The sequence below is a fragment of the Sciurus vulgaris genome (assembly GCF_902686455.1).
Source record: "Sciurus vulgaris genome assembly, chromosome: 8".
NCBI classification, from domain to species: Eukaryota; Metazoa; Chordata; class Mammalia; order Rodentia; family Sciuridae; genus Sciurus; species Sciurus vulgaris.
In genome coordinates, this window is record NC_136468.1 from 76683326 (window position 1) to 76697065 (window position 13740).

At 31.4% G+C, this 13740-nt stretch overlaps 1 protein-coding gene across 14 annotated transcripts in view; it reads right to left on the minus strand.

The window, feature by feature from the left end:
- Positions 1-13740, minus strand: part of DGKB (diacylglycerol kinase beta) — a 639605-nt gene that overhangs the window by 458602 nt on the left and 167263 nt on the right. For all 14 annotated transcript variants that reach the window (XM_079151895.1, XM_079151896.1, XM_079151890.1 and 11 more), the window contains 3 exons: positions 11215-11264; positions 8007-8081; positions 5063-5182 (listed from right to left, as the gene is read on the minus strand). In XM_079151895.1, coding sequence (XP_079008021.1) covers positions 5063-5182; positions 8007-8081; positions 11215-11264 — 245 coding nt within the window. The remainder of the gene's footprint in view (positions 1-5062; positions 5183-8006; positions 8082-11214; positions 11265-13740) is intronic.

The following is a 13740-nucleotide window of genomic DNA, read 5'->3' on the forward strand; positions in this document are numbered from 1 at the left end:
TCTCAGTTCTCCAGAAGCAAAAGGGATGTTTCAAAGGGAAGAAGGCCCTATGCACTCTTTCAAACTTACTTCCGTATTCTAGTGATTTCTAAAATTTTAGGATTTTCCTAAATATTTCCAATATCACATACAATGTTCAACTGAACTAGAAACACTGTAAGTATTTTTTATTTTCAAAAGACCTCAAGGAGAAATTTTACAGATCCCATTATAAGTGTTCCTGCCCTGGCACCTGGCCACATTTCAACAGACTTATTTAGAACACATGGAAGAGCTAATGTTGCAAGTTACTTTAAAACCATTAAATAATAAGGACCACTAAGTTGCCTTACTATTTTGTTCAGGATCAGCAAACAGTAAATGTCAATATAGAAGAAATACTCATTTAGACAAAAAAGATGAGTTATATCAGGCCCTGGTCACTGAGAACACAAATATAAGTATGAAAATTTGAGGCAGATTTGCAATGAATGGCTCATTTCCAGACTGTGCCCTCGGAGATCAGACTGGCTCCCTGTAGCTCATTTGCAAACTCATTAACACGTGAAACCATATCTTAATTTTTCTTTTTCAGTGACTTAATCTGAGATTTCAAGAATTATCTGATTTTGAAACTTTTCTATGTTGAACTATGTACATATAGTGGAACAAAAACTCTAAACCAATTAAACATTATAAAAATTGAAGTGTGAATCATCAATTTTTTAAATATAGATTATTAAAAATATATCATCATCTATATTCTACCACTCAGAAATTTTATCAGAGAATATACTTCATGTTCTTTTTTCTATCAAGCAAAATGACATGTCAAAGATTTTATATTACATGTAGGGATTAAAGGCCAAGATTCTTTGAACATGTACAGTGAGATGAAAACATTTACTTTAAAACCAAAACAGATTGGGTGTGGGCAGAACAATCCACACCAAGAAGCTAAGATCATTTCAAGGATACCTAGATGAATAATATTTACATTTATCATATGTGAATAATACATGAACGTGTATTTCTGTTTTTAGGAATTAGGGAATTTCTGATAATATGAATTTGGAGATTTTCCTTAAATAATTTAGTGAATATTCAAGATTATGGCTTTCAGGAATTGAAGCATTATTAATTCTTGTTGGTCTGGGAAAAGGAATGTTAGAAATAAAAAATAAAAAAGTATTGAAAAAGGAATTTAGAAAAGGAAGACATCTTCTTGACTTTCTTTTCATTTTTCTAGAGGCAGAAACTCTGGCACAAAATGACCGAGTTAATCAATAACAGATCAGTTTCATGAAGTCAACTGCTTCTGTATGTTTCTCCAATGGTAGTCGCATCTTGCTGTGGTTGTTTGATTATACAAAGTCAAAGGTATACTAGATTCCTGCCCCATGAATGATTAAAGGCAGCTTAAAACACCTTGTGTTTGTAATATGACAAATTAGTGGCAAAATAGATCAGCAGTTGGCACAAAATATGGCTTGGGATTCAAATCTGTTAAGCAATCTGTTTTGCAAATAAAGTTTTATTGGAACATAGCTTTGATGGTTCCTTTTACAATCTCTGTGATTACTTTTGGGCTATAACAATAGAGCTGAGCAGTTGTGACAGAGATCTTTATGGCCAGAAAGCCTGAATTATTTAATGTATTTCCCATTATAGACAGGTTCCGTTCAGTGAAGCAAATGGCTGTTAGCAAAAAGAAAAAAAAAAAAAAAAAAAAAAAAACAGTTTCTTCATTACATAAGGTTTTAAAAACTTCTTCAGTGAGATGAATGTTAAAAAAGGAATAAATTTCTTCATGCACAGTAGTGTATGCCTGTAATCCCAGCAACTCCGGAAGCTGATAAAGGAGGATTGCAAATTCAAAGCCAGCCTCAGCAAATTAGTAAGGACCTAAGCAACTCAGTGAGACCCTGTCTCTAAATAAAATATTAAAAAAGGGCTGGGGATGTGGCTCTATGTAAAGACCCCTGGGTTCAGTCCCTAGTACCCCTAGTACCAAAAAAAAAAAAAAAAAAGATTAAGTGTCAAGTGTTAATTTTTGTAGTGATAATCAAAATCATATAATCATTTAAACTCCCTAAGTCGTTCAAATGGAAGAGACTCTAAGACTTGGTACTGTTTTTAAACAGCTTATCTTGGGTTTTGTGAAGTTTGCATTAGGGTTTATAAAAGAAAAGAAATGACTCTCGCTTTCTAGTGTTTGGTGAAGAATTGCGTCCTGATAAAAATTTTTGATTTTGTTAGATAAACAGATTTTATCTAAAATAGAGCAGCATTTTAAATTCTGTTAACTGAGAAAAATAAACTACAGTGAAATCATAATGGTTGCACCTTACATTAGAATAGAGGCCTACTCTCTCAGGATGATATTCTTTGCTGTGTTATTGGACTAGTTCACTGCAGTCACTCTCAAATACACTGTGGTATTTTATACACACTATCAATTAGAATCTACTCCCCAGGCTCATAATTGACAACAGACAAGAATATATAGAACAACATAATAAGCAAGCTTTATAATAAATGGCCAACTTTAAGCCCAAGCACCTAGATTTCCAATTTAATAAGCGAAATACGTGGTGGGGTTTGGGACTCTAGTATCATGGATAAAATTCTCTACGGATAATAACATAACATATCAACTGTCTACAGAAAGGAAATAAATCTCAATTACTAAAAAAAGACTCTCATCATTCAATTGTCTTGGTGTCATTCCTGCTTTTTACATTTATAATGCCTTAGACTTAAAGAGCTATTTTTAAGAGAGGTATTCTGTTTCATGATCACTACACATAATTACAGTGCTTATACATTTTATTAAAAGATAACTTAAAATATGGTTGCCTTACTCTTTTTTTAAATGTGAAAGAAAGGGAAATTTCTTTCAGAATTGTTCATCACAGAGGAAAAACATACAATCTCTCAAATTTATTTGCCTCATTCACGTAAAACAATGTGGTCCTGCCATCTAGTGGCCAGAACTAGGAACATAGCTCTGTTAACTATTACAAAACCCTAAATTTATATCTCCTGTCAATCTTTTTGAAATAAGAACATGAAACATTAATTTACAAATGCAAATAAAGATAATTTATGAATAATTAACCAAACGAACATTTAAATCAAAGAAATTTCATACAATTTAACTTGCTGCTATTGCTAACAACTAATGAAATATATTTTCTTAAAATATTGAGTTAAACAAATTCACAAACTATATTAGCCATGCTATTTGTATAATTCTATAAGTACCTATATTTATATATTAAAATTTAAAGCTTTTCTAAACAATAATATGTAAAGAAAAACATTACTTCAACATCCTCTGTGATGTTTAAAATAAAGTAACAAAATCTCCTTTTCTGTACTTTCCAGTCTCTACCAGATATATTTCATTTATTCAATCCTGTTTCATACAATAATTTACAAAAGCACATAGAATAAACAAATTTTAGCTTGATAATATAAAACTCCCTTCTAGGGAACCATTATTACTGACTGTCCCTGATTGGAGTCTTTTAACAATTGTTTTTCAGCACTGAATATAAATAAAACTTAAAAATGCTACATTTTGTCTATATCCCTTTTGTTTTATCACCATAATTCAATTTAAATAATGCTTTCATCAAAAGGTATATTGAACAATTAAATAATTATAATAGGTGTAATAAGTTATAAAAATATACTAAATGTTGTGTAGCATACAAACATAAGGTACAAGGAACTACTGTTTCATTAATTTTCAAAGTGCAGAAATCTGTATTTATGAGCAATAAGATATATATTCACTATCTTTGTAATAAATTATTTTAAAGTAATGTCCTATGTATCAAATATTAATATTGTTTAATTTTTTTCCCTTGACAAGGACTAAAATCCCAGTGTTCCTATGAAAGGTAACATATGAACAGCAGTAAAACACTTAGAAGTTCCAGATTAAAAAAAAGAAATGATAATTTTCTAAAGCTCATCTATTCCTGAACTCATATATAATACTAAACCCTAAACCCATTTGGATTTTCTTAAACCCCTATAAACATGTTTATTTATATAATCATAAATTTCACAGACTTGAAGATGTCTTGAGAGCTGACTTTTAAAAATTTCATGTGTTGAATAACTGTGGTCTAGTCTTAATTCTTCAAAATTAGTTTTGCTGATAAGAAGTATGAAAAGTTTTGGGATCAAAGCAAAGTAGTGGACACTAGGTTCTTGTATCTCAAAATTTTAAATATTAGATATGTTGGGGTGGTTTCCATCCCTTATACTCTTTGATTCTAAGGAAACATGATATATATACATATTATTATTCATTCTTATTCCACAGTTAATGCTAAATACAAAATCCTGTATTGACTATTGATATCATCAAATTTCTAAATTTATTTCTGAAATAATTTATGGCAAAGTTAAGCAAGATTTAGCTTTGAAGTCATTATTATATCATATTTTGGTCTTAGGTTGATCTACTTTATTCCTCCAAACCATGTACTTAATTGCCAATACAATGGTAATGAGGCACAGGTTTAAAATAAACAAAAAGTTTTGATGATTAGAATAAGAACATGGTTGATTTGCAGAAATAAAAACTTTTTCATATGTATATATCATCTCTCAACCACCTCCAATATATAATTGCCTCCTCCAAGTATAGGTTATCAATAAAATAGATTTTCTTCATGTGAGAGGGAAATATTGACTGGGATAGAGCATCTCAAGAACCACAGAATGCAAAATAGTAAGAATATTTTGCATTAGATGATATGAGAAGAAACAGCATTGGGGAGATTTGCAATAAAAAGATTGCCTTTTAAATTGAGGAAAACAAAAGAGAAAAAAATGCACGTGTAATCCTAAGGTATTACTTTAAAAGAATCAATATGTTTATGTCAAGTGTCTCCACATAAGGAGCTACTGTTAAATTGCACCATGGTGTATTTATTAAAAGTACCAGGCACTCACTACATGCTTCATGGTAGAAAATGGCCAGATCAATTTATAATCAAAAGGGTAATAGAGGACCCCACTGAGTTATCACCAGGTCACCCTTCTCTGTATAAATACTTACATTTTCCAAGCCCAGGAGCACAAGAAGTGGGATTGTTGTCATTCCTCCTTGAATCCACTCCTCCAGAGACACTGTTCCATCATGATCATAGTCAATTTCTTCCATCATTTCGTGGAGGATCTGGAGAAGAGGGGATCAGGGAAAACTTAAAAAGAATCAATAAAACACATTTCACATGATACAAGAAGGCATTACATTGAACTGATTATAACAAACTGTGACTAGTAGTTAAGTGGAGAGTTGACATACATGTTTTGGTAACTTAGTACAACATTAATCCTATTACTGAGAAAACAGTGACATGATTTCTGGAACACAAGTACCTACATTGATCAACTTCTATAAGTAAGTGCTTAACTTTTTAATATTTTTTCAATGAGTAGTACAGCTAAAATAAGTTAACTTTAATTTAATAGTGAAAGTGGTCTTTAATTACTTCCTCAAGATGATTTTTTTTTTTTTAGGTTCATATATATGCCAGAAAATGTCTGAAGAAATTAACTTCATGGCAAAGAGCTCAAAGAATTCTTTGCTAAGTAGTAAGGGGTGAAAGAACGAAGTTGCTTTTAATTGCCTATCAGAACTCAATAGAGTCCAAAATTTAAATGGCCTAATCATATTTAATTAGACTTCTTTTCTAAAGATAACTTGCAATAATGTCTCAAAATGTTCTCCACAGTATTTGAATACATTTAATTTGTCTATGGAATGATGATAAAGTTGGTACCTACTTCAAAGGGTTGGCATATGAATTAAATGAGTCAACATATTATAAATAGCTGACCCCACCATATATCATGTCACAAAGTGTTGTTCATATTATTATAAATATAAATTATATATGAGTTAACCCATATGGCCCTTGGCTGCTGGGAAGGTGAAGTACTTCCTATCTCAGTGTACCAAGGTGGGAATCCTGGTAAGAATCCCAATGAGTCATGACCTTTATATAATGTGGGAAATTTAATCAATTTAGAACAAGAAAGAAATACAAACAGCATTACAACAAAAACCTTAAAAGATGTAATAAATAAAATGTTTGTGGTAGTTCAGTGGTAAAAAGATTATGTAGTATGTATGCACAATGATCTTGTTATGATCCCCACTACTGCAATTTTTTCTATTTATTGGTAGAAATATTATTTGCTTAAACACTTCTGTTTTTGGTGTGTTTCTTCAGAAAGTATCTGAACATCCTATTTTCCTTCATAGCAACACACTGATCTGTAAGTACTGGGAAGAAGGAGATATTTTGAAAAAAAAAATGATGCTAAAATAATTATTTAATTATACTCAAAATAAAAGATAAATTATTTTAAGTTTGAAAAAATGGCAAAAGATTCCTTTAAAATGCACTGCCTCTTAAGGGGCATTAACTAATGAACATGAACATATGAGAATATAACTGGAACACAGAACACTTGTTTCAGATGGCCAACACTTTCAATCTCTTGCCTAACAGATCTAATTTTAGAGTCTGGGTTAGTTGGATTAAACCTCCTTCCAAGAACATCTCAGTTTTCCCTATTTATTATGTTCAACCTCAAATATTCATTTCATTTTATTCATATATACAGAGTTAATAAGAGTCAAAATGTGTACATTTGTTCAAAATGAAGAGAGCTATTGAAGTAGTCAGTGAGATGAAGCAGTTACCATGATAGTAAATGCAAGGCTCAAGGTGAAGCCTTGATTTTAATTTTTCACATCAAACTATTCGGAAGAAAGTCCAGCTTATCAGACCACACAACAAATAATGCTACAGGAATCATTTCTATTCTCCCATAAGTATTTGTCATAGTTAGGCTGTTTGACCACCAGCCATCTCTTTCTTCCCAGCATCTTACTTTTTTCAAACCTACCCTCCTGTCACCAAATATAATTTTTGCTGAGAATTGGTATGTCCACTTCTACTTTGAAAGCTGTTAGGAAAAATATCTGCTTTCCTTCCCTCAGTTGATTGATAGATGAACAATCTTCACAGGTCAAAAGGTAGGTAAGATGAGAAAAAGCTCATCTTTACCACAACCAAAAAGGGCAACAGAACTTACAAGAAATCCCTTGATTTCAGTAAAAATGATATTCAGACAAATTAAGCAATAAATTAAGTACATGTCACCATCTACTTTATTATTCCAAACACAAATTACAATTTGTTAATGATAGCTGCCAGTCACTATGAGCAGGGGAGGTGCATTTCTACATAACACAAATAAACAACAACAACAAAACACCCAAAACAGTTGCATTAAAACTGGAAAAATTCAGATCCCAGTATGAATGGAACACTTTTGCACTTTACTGCCTATAGTTTAGAAAGGAAGGGAAATGATCTGAGTTCTTGTGATGCATAATCATGCAATTATCATGCTACTAACTGCATAAATGCAAACACTGGTTTAGAAACAGACTTCTTCAATTCATATAAAATGTAAAGCATTTCAATGAAAATTGATTGTATTTGCTTTATTTATATAAACTTAATTGACTTCAAAATGAACTAAAATCAGTATCTCCTATCAGCTTCTTCCAAAATATTACTTACAGATAAATTTGAAATATATTTTCTACACAACTCTTTTAATAAACATTTGAATAATGTTGGAAGTTTTAGAATTCTACTCAAAATAAGAAGTTTTTATAAGAGTTATTAGACACTGTTTCTTTAAACAACTTGATAAAAATTCCAGACTTTATCTTCAAGTAGCCCAAGAGCCTTGGGATTTCCTTGGAAAAGGAACAAAAGTTACTGATGATCTCTTTAGAACATCACACATACTTTGTCTTATTTAGAATCCTCTTTGACTTCTTATTAGAAATAGTATCTTAGAATGATCAAAAGACAAAATCAAATGATAGTAATATATTTAGTCCCAGGAAAGATTTAAAAAAAGAAAGACACCTTCCAGAATTTAGTCAACAGTTAAATCATTCTTATACCTACTGGATTAAGTTCAGTGACATCCCATTCAAGGTACTCTGCAACGTGCATCATTTGACTGATGATATTTTCTAGCTCCTGGGAGAGGGGGAGAGAGAGAGAGAGAGAGAGAGAGAGAGAGAGAGAGAGAGAGAGAGAGAGAGAGAGAGAGAGAGAGAGAGAGAGAGAGAGAGAGGGATTAGATTTTATTGATCCTTGACTTAAAGAAATTGTTTTCTTCAACAAGTAGTTAAAAATTAAATAAGATACATATTTCCTATTTAAATATTTTATTAACTATATAGAAAAGCTAAAGGAACCTAAATAGAAATTCATCCTGTCTTTGTCTAGAAATTTCTACCAGGAGAGGGCACAATTATACCAGGAAAGGCTTTCTTCTACAAGAAAAGGAGGACCTGATGAAAGCAGGGGCTTATGTATATTTTCACAGGATGTGATTTTTTGACACTGACCATCCTGACCTTTGGCTTGAAAACAGATGTGGTAGGGTGGAAGGAAGCATTTCAGAGCCACTGAGAGGTTTATTTTTATTTTGATACACTGAGAATATTTTTTGACTGTTCTAGTCCTTTATTGGGATAATGTGCTCTGTTAGGAGAATATTCAGGGTAAAGGTTTGGAGGCTAAATATATGTACAGTTTATTTTGTGAGAGGATAGAATTTTAGCTTGAATTTTCATAGTATTCTCCTCAAATGTCAACTCTTTGAAGACCTAATAGTGAACACATACAGCTTAGCTAAATAAAATTCAAATATTTTTCAAATGTATGTACTCATTGTTTTAATTTTCCTTACCTATTTTCAGAAAAGATTAAACATGGCTATGTAAGAGGCTTTTCACTTTAAAATGGAGACATAAATTTAAAAAGTGGTGCTATATGGTGTGATTTCAAATGTAAGAAGTATAAAAGGATAAGGCTTCAAAGTACATTAGTCAAAGATTTTTCTGTTCCATCCTTGATCTAAGATATGTTATCAACATTCATGATATGGAGAAGGAAATAGGGTAAAAACAGAAAATCAGGTTATCTTTTGGGAAGCCATGAGTCCCTCTGAGAATCTAATAGAAGATATATTCCCTCTCTCCAAAACAATATGGTTATGAGTATGTTATTAATGTGTGATAGGTTGCCCCACAACGAAAACATAAATGTATATTAGAAACTGGTAAATTTTAAAATATGCAAAAATTGTGTGTGTATTTGGGTTACTAAATTCTTACCTAGACCATCTTTGCTTATAAACAACTCAATGATTTGGAGGGGTTGAAATCCTTGGATATATTTTTAAAAACAGAAACTATTTTTCATGGACTACATTACATAGTCATGTGACATTAGGTAAGTCATTTAATCTCTCAGATCGTTTCCTCATCACTAAAACGGATATTCTAATTTTAACTAGTTCATAAAGTTGCTGCAAAGATTAAACATCTTATTAAATGAAATACATTTATCTAGTTTTTCATGTTACAAATGATCAAGAAACATTAACTCTCATTATGAGACCTACTCATCATTTTTCAAATTAATTTCCAAATCAATTTTATTTTATTTATTATTATTATTTTTTTACTTCCAAAAGGTGAACTACTATGCTTTTAAAATATCAGAACAAACGACTTCAGAAGGTACAATCTGAAACTGATTCTGAGGAAAATTACCAGGGCAATGAATTATGTGGAGAAAACCCCAGACGTTAATCAAAAAAGAGGAAGAAAGAGAAAGAAAAAAGAGACTACCATAATCAAATCCATTTAAAATCAATTTACTTCCAACTCATTGTTCAATATTGAGAATACTGCAATATATAAATATTGCAAGTAATCTACTATATATGTTACCCAAAATGGCCTAAGACCAAAAAAATATATATACATATATACATACATATATATATATATATTTGAAAACTCAACTATACATATATACATATATAGTTGAGTTTTCAAATCAGCTAAATTTCAACCCATGGCTAAAAGCCTGGTAAAGAAACATCATTTTAACTTAATTAAAAAGAAACATTAAATAAAACAGATTCTTACTATAATATAATTTGTAGTAATATAGTCACAATAAGCATACTGAGATATCTAGGAAAAAATCATAATTCCCAGCTGTGAAAATAGCACCAGAAAATGAGAAAATTTATCATGCACCTTAAAATTACCAAATGGGAAACTAAAGGTTAGTAAGCACTGAAGAGCAATAGTCTGGGGAAAATTACAGAGACTTAAACGTAGGTCCCACCAGACCACCAGAGAATCTCACTCACCGTCAGATAGAGTATGTATTTCAGCCATTGTCAAATGTATGACAATTGATGTAAATGTACCTGTGTACTTCAAAATTGCAAGAACCTAACACTTACTCTTTCCTTATTATTCTTTTTTTTTCTTCAGAAAAAAGGAAATGATATAATATGAAAAATAGTTTATCAGCAAACACATAATAGATTATCGAATGAGACCTGAAATAGACTTTCATAGGAGATACTGATGTGTACACTGAATGGAGGCTAATTTCTACTTCTCTGAGAGCTAACAATGATCTCCGTTACAAATAAAATAAACATTTGAGTATTCCTTTCAGTTAATCATACAGAGAAGGTATTTTTTCTTTCACTAATTTTTATGAGAGTGCAAGTTGTGTATGTAATTGGATGAGAGATTTTTACAAAGGCAAGTCTGTCTAATCAACCTGTAAACATATATGTTTTTATATATATTATATATACACACAAACATATATACATACTTATTTCAACAGCATGTATGACTAATAATAATACATCCAGAAGTGGGAAAATAATCAAATTATTGAGTTGACTTTATAATTCCTTTACCTTTTACTTGTATTCTCAATATTTTCCTTAGTGTCAAATCTCACTGATAGTTTTTCTTTCTTTCTAGACCAGTGGTCTCAGCTTTATCTAATGTTTTATTCAGACAATGTTGGAGTCTTCCTTTTTTATCTAAATTCTGCACAGAAAAAAGTCATGTTTTCGTAGCAAAACTATTCAATACGACAATCATAATCCTGTCTCCTCAGATCACTCCTTCAACAAAATCAAATGATAAAAATGCTGCATGAGTGGATGTAAATTACATTAAGTGTGCCTTCTGTGGTAATAGCTATAAATTTATTCATTGCCTTTTTCAAAAGAAATTACTTTGAAATTTTCACAGAAAATTTGAAAGAAAAAAATTACCGAGCTGTCCAGGAAGCCATTCCCATCTGTGTCATACAGGCGAAACATAACTAGAATAAAAGAGGAGTTGAAAAATGATTATAGGTGAACAAGATCAATGTTAGTTTAAGGCATATTCTTTAAAACTTTTCTGTTGAGAACAAATGCTAAAATTCCCCATTGCTCAAAGCAATTTTTGTGAGATTGTATCCTAAGTCAAATTGAAAATGAATTAATCATTAATAAAAACACTGGATATAAGATAAGATACCCTACCAATTTTTTTTTTCGTATCTAGGAAACACTGAAAAGCACCTCTGTTGGTTCAAACTCTTATGTGTTCATTAAAAGTAAACTCAAATACAACAAAAGAAAAAGTTGAAACATTCGGTCTGAATATCAAGGGCAGAGTGGATAAGAAAAAAACAATTGATTGAAATTTAAAAAATCAATTACAACTGAATCAACCCTCCATTCGTACAGGAGCTATGTTCAACACTGTCCTCTTATCTATAAAAGGAGGTAATCACACCGTCATGAGACACACATTTGTGTGAAAGTGAAGCAGTACACTCAAGTGCATGCCAGAGACTGTAGTCCTATTCAGCTCTAACCAACTGTAATGGTCGATTCCCAAATAGCTTGGGAGAGGACAGAGAAGTAAAGAGATTCTTTCTGGAAAATGTCAGCATGCAAAATGCATTATTATCGTGGCTACAAAATCTGTGGTGAGCTTCACAGGGTAACTCCTCTTTGAGCTAATCAAGTAAGGACATGGAGAGCATGGGTTCCCTGATAGTGAGCTCAGGAGAGCAGGACAGAGGTCCTTGACCAGTCTGAGGATTCCCTTGTAGGATTCACACACCACTAGGAGGCTGTGGAAGAGACTGCAGGTGCCCTTTTGAGATAAACAGAGAAGAATGACACAGCTGTAAAAACAGAAGAGTGGAAGTGAGGGTTTGTGTTAAGTATGTATAATTTCCTGTAGGATCTTGATGTCTGAGACTTACAATATTAAAGAAGACATTGATAACTCAGAGGCATAATTATGCAATGACCTTGATCAGACAACTGTCACTGATTATTATTATTTTATTTAATGATTTTTATATTTTACCAATTCTAAGATATGATTATTTATAAGATTTAAAATTGGTCTATATATCACTAAAGTTAAATGTTGCCAACTTAACTATGACATTCTAGTTTTTGTAAGAGGGAAATTAACCTAAAACATGTTAAAATGTAAGTGGGGAATGTGTACCTATTGAATTCAAGAAAATAAATGTTAGGTCAATTCACACACTTAAATATCTTTATTTGCAAAGCATACAGGTCATTCCCTCTCATCTACTCAGTAAATGAGAATAAAATCATTAGAAAAACTACCTATTGCAATATGGATAATGAGCTTTTCAAGATTTTCTAGTATAGCAGCAAATAGTAAAGATCACCTTTTTAAGTGGCAAGAAATCACAGACTACTCAGAGAAGAGGTTAACAGCAATAGCAGGTGAGGACCATAGAGAAGTCTAACTGTTCTTTAGAAGGAGGGACACCATAGTTTTGTAAATCCTCACTGGAATAAAGTTCCACAAAACCATTTTGTATAGGTTAGACATGTGGAGACCCTGTACCCATTGGTAGCAGAGGGTAGGAAGACCTTCATATGTAAAAAGAAAATTTCAGTCCATGAAATAAGAATAGAAGCATATAAGGATCCTGCTGGGACCAAACGGTTTATCTTTGAAGTCAAAATTTGATAAAGAATGTGTGAGAAAAGTCATCATAAGATGTACAATAGGTCCCATGTGTGGAATTGAAGACATAGAAAAAGGAAGAGAAGATGGAAAATAGAAAAAGAAAGAAAAGCAATAACTTAAAGTTCTGTCTTTAAAGTTCTATATCCAAATAATAGTGGTTCCAGAATGATAGAACAAATAATATAAAGAGGCAGGATATTATCAATAAAAAGACTGAACTATGAAGAGCACAAGTTTTCAAGCCAAAATTTATGGCATGGGGGCAGATTTGAGAATTGATTTGCTCTAGGAATAGGGAAAACAAATCAAATAAGGAAAAAATGACAATTATTAACTCCATGGAAAATAAACATTGCTTGGTCTAATAAGCCTATAAAACCTTTCCCTTTTAAAATCATATTTGTAAATAATATGGGCAAAATAACATTTAATCTTTTTTTTTTAAATAATAATAATAATAATAATGAGACAATTTCTTCTCAATATTGAAAAGAGAAGAGAGATCAGTGGAGTAGAAAAGGGAATTGAGGGGAAATGAAGGGACAGGAAAAGGCAGAAATGGTGGAAAGAAATTTACCAAACTATCCTATGTACATATATGAATATACCACAGTGAATTTCACCTTTACATATATCTATAAAGCACTAATTTAAAAAAAAAAACTAAAAATAAAAAGTAAAGACAGGCTTCAAGTTCAAGTAAATCATTGAAAAAACAGGTCTTATTTCTAAAACCAACATAAGCATATACAGGGTTATGTGTAAAATAATCATAAGCTCAATAT